The sequence below is a fragment of the Symphalangus syndactylus genome, chromosome 3 (assembly GCF_028878055.3).
Source record: "Symphalangus syndactylus isolate Jambi chromosome 3, NHGRI_mSymSyn1-v2.1_pri, whole genome shotgun sequence".
Taxonomy (NCBI): Eukaryota; Metazoa; Chordata; class Mammalia; order Primates; family Hylobatidae; genus Symphalangus; species Symphalangus syndactylus.
Window position 1 is genome coordinate 22,363,801 of NC_072425.2, and position 9,796 is coordinate 22,373,596.

General features: G+C 40.9%; 1 protein-coding gene across 1 annotated transcript; it reads right to left on the reverse strand.

The window, feature by feature from the left end:
* LOC129478292 (olfactory receptor 1J4-like) lies at nucleotides 1-8,987 on the reverse strand. The gene is given in 4 exon segments (XM_055269927.1): nucleotides 1-636; nucleotides 638-944; nucleotides 8,489-8,927; nucleotides 8,930-8,987. Coding segments are annotated over 4 exon segments (1,440 nt in total).
* Between the last annotated feature and the right edge of the window lie 809 nt (nucleotides 8,988-9,796).

Sequence of the window (9,796 nt, forward strand, 5' to 3'; positions counted from 1 at the left end):
TCACTGAGATAAGACTGTTGCCCTGTTGAAGAGTCTCTTCAGGGCTCCCTTTATGTCTCTGTTCCTTAGGCTATAAATGAAGGGATTCAGCAATGGGGTGACCACTGTGTACATCACAGAGGCAATTATGTCCTTGTCACTGGAGGTGCTGGATGACGGGAGAAAATACAGTCCAATAATTGTGCCATAATACAGAGACACCACAGAGAGGTGGGAACCACAGGTGGACAAGGCTTTGAAGATCCCCTTGGAAGATGAAGCCTTCAGGACGGTGACCCCAATGTGGCCATAAGAGATCAAGATGCATATTAGTGGTAGAGTAATGACTGCCAGTCCCACTGTGAAAATGACCAGCTCATTGAGGGAGATATCTGAGCATGAGAGCTTGAGTAGGGCAGCAAGGTCACAGAAGAAATGGGGGATGGTGTTGTCAGCACAAAAGGACAGCTGGGCCAGGAGAAAAGTGTGAGACAGGGCATTGGTACAGGAGAGTACCCAGGACACAGCTACTAAGAAGGTACACAGTTCCTCTTTCATGATAGTGGTGTAGCGGAGGGGGTGACAGATGGCCATGTACCGATCGTATGCCATTGAGGTGAGAAGGAAATTGTCCAAAACAGTGAAAAATATGAAAAAAATACATCTGAGCCACACACCCTGCATAAGGAATGGATTGATCCTGAGTTTGCATGCTTATTAACATCTTTGGGACAGTGACAGATGAAAAGGAGATGTCAGTGAGAGCCAAGTGGCTGAGGAAGAAGTACATGGGGGTGTGGAGGCAAGAGTCCAGCCGGATAAGCAGGATGATGAGCAGGTTCCCCAGCACCGTGGTCAGGTACATGCCCAGGAACATGGTGAAGAACACAGCCTGCTGCTCTGGCCAGATGGGGAGGCCCAGGAGGAGGAACTCAGACACGCTGCTCTGGTTCTCACTCTTCATGCTGATAGTCTTCTCTCTGCTGGGAATAGAGGACAAAGCAGAAACAAACAAATGTTGATTTACAGCAGGCAGATAAGAATAAGATCCTTTCTACTGATGAATATGCCAACGTCTGTCTACATTGCTATGTCCCTACAAAAAATCATTTAAAGTAGATGGTTTTTATCACACAAAATGGATAATCTGCCAACAGAGTAGAGAGTTTGAAATAGAACAGAAGACCAGTCATGTCTAGTCAGTAAAGAGAAAGCTTCACACTGTCTTAGCAGATGGATAGTAAGATAACATCTTTTCAATTTCTATTGTTTCTGTACTTTTAAAAAAACAATCATCGGGCTAGTCGTGAGCCTTCAAGTTGTAACATATTGAACTTTTAAAAATTTGACTTCAAAATCCATTAATAAGCAACATATCGGGATGAAGTTTCAATAACATATATCCAAAGGAAATTGGATCAAACAGCCAAAGTTTTCATTATGTATAACGTTGATGAGAAAAAAAAACATGTCCATTTATTACAATATCACTGCCATTAAAAAGTAAATCTTACACAAAATATTTAAAGGTGAGAGCTTAGGGAGGTAATTAGGTCATGAGGGTAGTGCCTCATGAATGGAATTGGTGCCCTTATAAGAAGAAACACAAGAACAATAACTTGTCTCAGGCATTGCCATGTGAAGACACAGCAGGAAGGCAGCCATCTGCTAACCAGAAAGTGGACCCGCACCAGAAAGCGAATCTGCTGGTTCCTTGATCTGGGGCTTCCCAGGCTCCAGAAATAAATGTCTGCTGTTTAAAGTCACCTAGCTATAGCAGCCCAACCGACTAAGACACTCACTATACTAAATAATAATGCAAACACCATACCTAATGGTGATATTTTAAAGCATTTCCATTAAAATCAGGAATGAGAAAAACATGCCAGCTTCCTCCACAACCACTATCTACCCACTAAAATATTCTAAAGCCATGGCATATATGTACACCCATTTTCTTTATCCAGTCTATCACTGATGGGCATTTGAGTTGATTCCATGTCTTTGCTATTGTGAATAGCGCTGCAAGGAACATACAGAAAAAGGAATGAGATGAGGTCCTTTGCACAGACATGGATGGAGCTGGAAGCCATCCTCAGCAAACTAATGCAGGAACAGAAAACCAAACACCACATGTTCTCACTTATAAGTGGGAGCTGAACAATGAGAACACAGGGAGGAGAACAATACACACTGGGACCTGTTGAGGGAAGTTGAGGGGGTGAAAGAACCAGGAAAAAGACCTAACGCATGCCAGGCTTAATACCTAGGTGATGGGGTTGATAGGCGTAGCAAACCACCATAGCACACGTTTACCTATGTAACAAACCTGCACATCCTGTACATGTACTCCAGAACATAAAAAAAAAAAAAAACCTCAAAAGAGATATTCTAAACCTAAGTTACCAAATCCTGCAAGGCAAGTAGGAACAAGTTTATAATCCCACTGTATCTTAACTGAAAAGTTCCCTTTAAGTCAAATATCAATGCCAAATGCCTAATATATATACCAACATATATTAAGTAAATAGAAAATGTGAGGATTTCATTATAACAGTTGTTAATTGGGAGAAACATTCAGAAGAGCTTTATACAGGTTAAGGATAGGCTTAAAATTATTTGCTTATTTAAGCTAGTAAGTTGAGCATACTCCTATTTCATACGGGAATACCATCCTTCCTTTGAAATTTACCAAAAAGCAGCCAACATAACAGAGTTCTGAATGGACCCGTAGAGAAGATGGGCAAGAATGCCGGGCCCAGGTTCCCTGTCTGTACCTGTTCACTCCAGCATTTTGAGGCTCCTTGGGGCTGTGACCTTAAGGATAGAGCCTAGTGTCTGAGGGTAGTATGCTATACTGACAAAAGCATTGCAATTAGCCCTAGATTCAAGTCCTGGCAACATCACTTCATATTTGTGAGTTCTGGGGAAGTGATCCAGTTGGCCCGAGCTTCAGTTTTCTCATCTCTAATCTGGAGATGAGACTATGAGCCTAAGTCGTGAGAATATTGTGAATATTAATAAGAAAACATTTGTGAAGAATGACTGCATACAATCTGAACCAATTTATATTAGTTTCTCACCTGCCATTTCCTGAGTCTCCTTTATTTCTCCCTCCTGATTGCCCACTCCTTTCAACAGGCGGATACTGGCAGAGTTCAGGTGCCACAAGGCCACTTCATCATGAGACTGTGACCAGATGCAGGCAAAGGCCAGAAACAGCAATAATGAAGTTGGGCAGAAAGGCAGCATCCAACCATACCCTAGAGAATGATGGCTCAGATATCTCACTAATCTGGACTTCTCCCTCTCCTTCTCCATTCTCTTCTGGTTTCTCTCATGCTATATCAATTAGATGACTCCTTCCTGAATTTGTAAATCTATTTAATCCATGGGATTTAGGATTTTGATAAAGTCCCCTGAATCCAATTCAGCCATGCCTATTTCTACCTGCATAAATTCTATGTAAAGACCATGTATGGACTCCACTCCACCACATTCAGCCTCCTGATCACTAAAACCTCAACTACTGCTTGCTGATAACTGATATTTCCTTTACAGTGAGGTTGTGTATTATAGTAGAAGACAAAGCACAGGTTTTGAAGTCAGACAGAAGGGATTCAAATCAAAGTTGTATGTCTTTGGGCAAGGTAGTGCACATCTTAGGAGCCTCAGCTTTTCCTCTCTAGAATTGTGAACATAATCCCTGAATTATAGTAAAAATTAAATAAGGTAAGGTCTATAAAAACACCTCATCCATAGAAGGTGTCATATATGAGATGACATTGTTTCCATTAAAATAAAGTGCAAAGACCTCTAGGGAACAAACTCAGTGTCTTATATTCAGTGCAAACCAGGCAAAAATTATTGGGGTAGTAGATGTTGCCTGGGCTCAAAGTTTGCTGCCTCTGATGAAGGTTTAAGAATACACTACGGGCCGGGCGCGGTGGCTCACGCTTGTAATCCCAGCACTTTGGGAGGCCGAGGCAGGCGGATCACAAGGTCAGGAGATCGAGACCACGGTGAAACCCCGTCTCTACTAAAAAATACAAAAAATTAGCTGGGCGTGGTGGCGGGCGCCTGTAGTCCCAGCTACTCGGAGAGGCTGAGGCAGGAGAATGGCGTGAACCCGGGACGCGGAGCTTGCAGTGAGCTGAGATTGCGCCACTGCACTCCAGCCTGGGCGAAAGAGCAAGACTCCGTCTCAAAAAAAAAAAAAAAAAAAGAATACACTACGGATTACAGGCAGGAAATTATCAAGCAGATTCTAATAAGAAGATGCAGTATGGATGCTACACAAAAGAAGAAAGGACCCAAAGCTCTCTAGCTAAACATGTCCTTCAAACATACTTTCAGAAAGTAGCTGTGCTGTCTAAAGGGAAGGAAATGATCAGGGACTTTGGAAAGAAATATTAGAGAGGGCTCTCTAACACTGCATGCAGTAAATAAGCCCAAATTCTAATATCTAGAACATGAATGATGAGATGAGACCCCTAGCTTGGATTTTGAGGATATGCCCACCAATTTATGTAGCCAGCTGGCCCTATCCCTCATCTCCCCAGAACCTGGGGTTAAAGACATGAGAGTCATTGGCCAGTGGTGATTGTTGCATCCCTGTCTTTAGGAACTGGGAATAAAAAATGACTCCAGAAGAGCACAGAGAAATGCTGAGCACCCGTACACACACACACACACACACACACACACACACACACACACATCCCTGCTCCTGGAGAAGGATACCCAGTCCTAATCTGAACTTTATGCTCAAGTCATTCCTGGGAGTATGACTGGTTTCTCAGCTTCTTTCTAGGAGACCAGGGGACCAGAGTTAGTCTCTGAATTCTGTGGTCCTAAACCTCACTGACATCAGAGAAAAAAAGTCATGAACCTGGAGCTTACTCTTCTCAATTTACAGGCTTCAGAAATGGAGAGGTAACAAGTCTATTCTACCCACCAGGGAGAGGACCTAAGGGGACAGGGCACCAAGCTCACAGTTAAGAGACCTGCATTAAATACACATTACTTGCTCAGTTTTCCTCCTACTCTCCCCAGGACAGATGCCCTCAGGCAGTGGTCTCTAAACTTTGATGTTCATCAAAATTACCTGGGGAGCTTGTTAAAGATCAGGTCCCAGCTCCACCTCCAGAGATGTTCATTCATGAGATTTAGGGCCAGATATTCTGAGGCAAGTGGCTCTAAGGGCAGACTGCAAGGAATCTCTGTCCTTAGGAAGAGTGTCAGGCCCTGTGAATTTAAGTCCAAAAAGAGATGGCAAAAGACCTCCCCTGCCAGATTCTGGTTTCCCCTGGTTAGGTGTTAGGTTGAGATGTCTATAGAGATTTTTCTCTCAAATGAAAATTCTTTTTTGGTTTGCTGCTTATAAAACTAATTCCTCTTTATGATGGAAATACAAATAACATAAACATAAAAACAAAGGAGAAAGTCAAAGTATCTCACCCTTTCATGATTCATTTTTTATCCTTCTAAGAAGGCATTTTCACTATTCACAATAGCAAAGACATGGAATCAACTTAGGTGTTTATCAATGGTGCACTGGATAAAGAAAATGTAGTACACCATGGAATACTATGAAGCCATCAAAAAGAATGAAATCATGTCCTTTGCAGCAACATGGATGCAACTGGAGGCCATTATCCTAAGCAAATTAACACAGAAACAGAAAACCAAACACTGTATGTTCTCACTTATAAGTGGGAGCTAAACATTAGGTACACGTGGACATAAAGATGGGAGCAATAGACACTGAAGACTACTAGAGAAAGGTTGAAAAACCAACTGTTGGGTACCACGCTCAGTATCTGGGTGATGGTATCATTTGTAGCCCAAACCTCAGCATCATGCAATATACCCATGTAACAAACCTGGACATGCACCCCACAAATGTCAAACAAAAGTCAAAATTAAAAAATAATAATTAAATGAAAAATAAAATGACTTATTCGTAAACCTGTCTGTTTACATAATGGGATTTATTTTATAGTACTTTATAGCTTTCATTTTCTGTGATAATTTATTGTCACCGTGTTTGCATTTCTATGTCTATGCCCATCTATACATACATATCTACTTAAGATATGTCGGGGGGTGGGGAGCAAGGGGAGGGACAGCATTAGGACAAATACCTAATACATGTGGGGCTTAAAACCAAATGACAGGTTGATACGTGCAGCAAACCACCATAGTACATGTATACCTATGCAACAAACCTGCACATTCAGCACATGTATCCCAGAACTTAAAGTAAAGTTAAAAAAAAAAAAATGCTTGTGAAAATACATGAACAATGGAAGTTCAGGTTGAACTCTGTGGAAACACAGGCAACAATGCCAGATTGTTTTCACCCACTCAAGCCTAGGTGAAAGGTCGTAGAATGAAATTAGCTGAATAACAGGGAAGTTGCTACTGTGATATTCCACACATAGATCAAATATCAAACTCCTTCAAAATGCACAAGTATTTCTATCCTCACATCTCAGACTCCAGTTTAAGCCACCACCAATGCCATCCCAGTTACTGCTTACATAGTAATTAGCCTTATCTTTATGTATAAAACTGAGTAAACATATTGTATTTTGCATAGAGCCAATGTGACAAAAAGAGCAGATATAAAGACTGAGGTAAAAATAACAATAATATGGATTGGATCCACAGCAAATGCTATTTTATGGGATATGTCAAAAAACATGGCAAACTAAGTGAGCCATTTATAAATGAATGACACCATTTAACATAAAATTGTTCAATATTCTGCCAAGAACTCGTGTCCTTTTGTGGGGTTATAGTTTTTCTGAAATCATCTAGTGTTTTCTAACCAATATACAATTTAATGTGCATCATGTGAAATAATTGTTTCAGTTAGTTCAGAAATATGAAAATATGTTGTTAGAGTTATTATAGATCACAAGAACCTGCCCCAATCTTTCAAGGAAAATCAGAGCATTTTGAGTGACATTAGAAAAGTTACATGGCACACTGAAATTCCACGAGGCTTAATGGAAACAAGAAGTCACAGATGGACACCGGATGTAATTTTTTTCCAAAGTTTGGCTTCGTTTTCATTACATATATAGGTTGGCGTGATGATACAAACCATGATATGGAGTAGCTGGGTATTTCTATATTATATACAAATGAGATAATTTAGAGATTGGGGAGAGGAATTTACCACAGCTAGAGTTAATCCAAAAATATCAGCATGAATCACTCATTTCTCTATTACTGAAATAACTTAAGGTGTCTCTTGTTTCATTCCATCTACTACCAGAATTCAGGTGAGGTGTTATAAATGTGTGTCCCACAACTTCCAAGATTTAGTGAACATTCTACAGCATCGTTTCATGTGGCAGCTTGTTAGGAATGCAAATTCTTAGACCTGACCCAAAATTCTACTAAATCATAATTTGTAGTGGTAGATCAAAGGAATCTGAGTTTTGACAATCTTTCCAGAAATTCTCATGTACCCTAACATTTGAGAAGCATTACTTTTCATTCTTCATTTGGAAGACAGGACTATCCTTCATGAAAGACAGTCAGTGCTGAATCTGGAGTGGCACTTTTAGGAAAATGATCCTTTCCAAGAGTTAGCACTTGAATTTGGTTATATTTCCAAGGAGACTGGTATGAAGCACTACTTCACTAATGATCCCACTCAGTCTACATTATAGAGAACAGTAAAATAATACAGCTAACTCTTTCAATTCTATGTTGTGTTAAAGCCTGGGATTATGGGCCAAAAATATATATGTCTCCAAACATCTCCTCAAATGAGGGATAAGAAAACTGTATATTATTGTATTATTATGTCCCTTCTCCAAGTTGCAGAAATAAATAATAAAATTAATTTAGCATTCACTGGTCAAAAACTATTTATAAAGAATAGCATTATTAATAAGAGAATGGAATTCTGGTCAACAAATATTTACCAATTACATTCAACATGTTAACATTTGTCTTAGAGCTTCAGGACATAAAAGGTTTTGAGATATATTCAAATGGAAAATCAAATATAGGAAATAAACCAAAATGAGATATAATTTTTAAAAAAGTCAGATGTCACCAAAAAAAAATGTTGCTCTACTGAAGAGTTTCCCAAGGGCCTCTTTCATGTCCCTGTTCCTAAGGCTGTAGATAAAGGGGTTCAACATGGGTGTGACCACTGTGTATATGACAGCCACAATGACATCCTTGTCAATGGAACTGCTTGCGGTCGGGAAAAGGTACTGGCCAAATATTGACCCATAATAGAGAGACACCACAGAAAGATGGGAGCCACACGTGGACGCTTTGTGGATCCCTTTGGTTGAAGGGACCCTCAGGATGGTGGCCCCAATGTAGCCATATGATGCCAGGATACACATGAATGGCAGGGTAATGACCACCACCCCTACTGTGAACATGACCAGCTCATTGAGGAAGATATCTGAGCAGGACAGCTTGAGCAGGGCAGCAAGGTCACAGAAGACGTGGGGGATGGTGTTCGCAGCACAGAAAGAGCCGGGTCAGGAGAAGGGTGTGAGAGAGGGAGCTGGCACAAGACAGAATCCAAGATACAGCCACTAAGAAGACACAGAGCTCTTCCCTCATGACAGTGTAGTGGAGAGGGTGACATATGGCAACATATCGGTCATATGCCATTGATGTAATAAGGAAGCTGTCCAGGTCAGTAAAAAATGTAAAAAAATACATCTGAGAAATGCATTCCTCATAGAGGATCGATTTGTACTTAGTCTGCATGTCCTTCAGCATCTTAGGGACAGTGACAGATGAAAAGGAGATGTCAGTGAGAGCCAAGTGGCTGAGGAAGAAGTACATGGGGGTGTGAAGGTGAGAGTCCAGCCGGATAAGCAGGATGATGAGCAGGTTCCCCAGCACCGTGGTCAGGTGCATGCCCAGCAACAGGGCCAAGAATGCGGCCTGCTGCTCTGCCGGATGGGGAGGCCCAGGAGGAGGAACTCGGACACGCTGCTCTGGTTCTCAGGGCTCATACTCCTTTGCCCTCTGATGGAGATGAAGAATGCTTGAGAATATTAGAGACTCTGAAATTATCATTTTTAGCAGTCATATTAAAAGATGTACGTTTTAACATAGACACAGGGAGAGGAACAACACACACTGGGGCCTACTGGGGGTGCCGGGGGAGGAAGAGCATCAGAAAAAATATACAATGCATTGTATATATGTGTGTGTGTATATATATATGTATATATATGTATGTGTATATATATGTATATATATGTGTGTGTGTGTATATATATATATGTTTTATTTCAGAAAGTGCAAAATTTAACCTGCTTCTCATATTTTTCCTTATATGTTATGTAAGAAAACTAGAAAAAAGTATTGAGGCAAATGTTACTGAGAGTCAGCATTTCTTGGTTCGATAACAAAACAGAAATCTTGCACCTGTGGGACTGAGGACTAGGCTGTGGAGAAAGGTGTTTCAGCCAAATTACTGCCCCCAAAAGTTAATGTGGTCAGTATTCCAAGCCATCAGTCACAACACAGCAAGCATTAGAAGATTTGACTTCACCCAGCCATTGTTAAATTTCAGATGAGAGGTGGCCTTTTCAAATAAAAGCATGTAAAGAATAGTATTCCTCAAATTACTGTTCTTCAAAGAACATTTTTTTTCTTTAATTTAAGTTCTGGGGTACATGTGCGGGACGTGCAGGTTTGTTACATAGGTAAACGTATGCCATGGTGGTTTGCTGCATCTATCAACCCATCACCGAGGTATTAAGCCCCACATGCATTAGCTATTTATCCTGACGCTCTTCCTCCCGCACCCCCTGAC